A 1571-nucleotide genomic window follows, 5' to 3' on the forward strand; every position below is an offset into this window, starting at 1 on the left:
AAAGCTCTGCTGGTATGTATCCTTCTTCGCACGCACACATGCATCTGACAAGCTTGGTGAGTGTCTTTGACGAAATGAAAAGTTCAATGCTGGTGACGCTGTAACGGGAGAGCGCGTCGTGGCGACTCGAGGGATGAACAAACACAAAATCACCAATCAATGGGTTCAAATCAAACAAATAAAGGAGGGGAACACAGGTCACATCACTGGCATCAGTCAATCGCGGAAGTGCACACAATACGGGTGGGGAGAGAGCAAGTAACAAGACCATGGTACTGCTATGAACAATCGAACGATTGTGCGCAACACGTGCTGAACACACACACACACACACACACACACACACACACACACACACACACACTTCGACGTCACTGCATGGTGATCGGCCATCACGTGTGCGTCTGGTGGTCACGGAAACACTCGTTCAACAATGCGGACGGGGCATGTCATCTGGTGGTGCACGTAGTGCAGGAGTTGTGACCTGCAAGTGGTGTGGAAGATGGCGGGATACACATGTGAGGTAATGGCGTGAGTTAAGTTTCGCCCGCGCGATGCGTATGTGCCCGCGTGATGCGTACGCGCACACGTGTTTACTGGAAACACACACACATACACAAACACACACGCGCAAATACGCAAACAAATCCACACCGCTCAAGTACAGACCTGAGGTCCTGGAGTTGCTCGACGAGGGCGTGCTTGAACCAGCACTGGAGGAGGAAGCGCTTGCCACGGCGTGTGCAGGCGAGCCCTTGGAAGCAAGGAGCGGTGATAGTGGATCCAATGGCCGCAAAGCACTGTCGAGGTGGTGGCGGTGGAGATCGTGTGAGGCAGCGGCAAAGGAGCAAAGCACACCATTTAGGTGCGCCCATCGTGAATCAGAGAGAGAGAGAGAGTGTGTGTGTGTGTGTGTGCGTGTGGGTGAAAAACTTTCTGCACACACAAGTGCACACGCATACACATACGCACATTCCCCCTCGCTCCCCCGATTCCCATGCATTCTCCCCCACATCCATCTCCTCCTCACTTGCGTACCGCTCTCTCCCACGCCTCGTCTGCAAACTCGATGTCAAACGCCAGCAGGAACATGCCGCCGCCCGAATACCGCTGGTGGCATCGACACCAATGCAGGTAACAGTCACAATTACAATGAGGAGAGCAGTGGTGTATGCATGTGAGTGGAGATCATGACAACGGGACGGGGATGGGAGACAACAGGAACGCGATGTACATGTGCACATCAACAAATCTATGTACACGCGTGCGTGTGTGTGTGCGTGTGTGTGTGTGTGCGTGTGTCTGTATTCCTGAATGCATGTGTGTCCCACGGTGATTGTGAAGCCAGACAAAGAACAGCCGTGCATGCGACGTGCTCACCTCCCAACATGGTGGTTTCGCTCCCCTTGAACCACCAATGTACATACATGTGTGCAAAGCTGATCATGTGAGAAGCAAGCTTGACAGGCACAGAACACGCCAGCCGCAGATTGCCACAAATGGACACACACACACACACACACACACACACACACACACACACACACACACACACACACACACACACACAC

At 53.2% G+C, this 1571-nt stretch overlaps 1 protein-coding gene across 1 annotated transcript; it reads right to left on the reverse strand.

Annotated features, from left to right (window-relative positions):
• Positions 1 to 67: 67 nt before the first annotated feature.
• PTSG_02639 (uncharacterized protein) lies at positions 68 to 1407 on the reverse strand. The gene is made up of 4 exons (XM_004996080.1): positions 1381 to 1407; positions 1039 to 1110; positions 670 to 800; positions 68 to 484 (listed from the first exon to the last, which is right to left on the reverse strand). The coding sequence occupies exons 2-4, from the start codon at positions 1090 to 1092 to the stop codon at positions 412 to 414; spliced, it is 258 nt and encodes an 85-aa protein (XP_004996137.1). The 5' UTR covers positions 1093 to 1110; positions 1381 to 1407; the 3' UTR covers positions 68 to 411.
• Positions 1408 to 1571: the final 164 nt, after the last annotated feature.

This window comes from Salpingoeca rosetta (genome assembly GCF_000188695.1).
Source record: "Salpingoeca rosetta unplaced genomic scaffold supercont1.6, whole genome shotgun sequence".
Lineage (NCBI taxonomy): Eukaryota > Choanoflagellata > Craspedida > Salpingoecidae > Salpingoeca > Salpingoeca rosetta.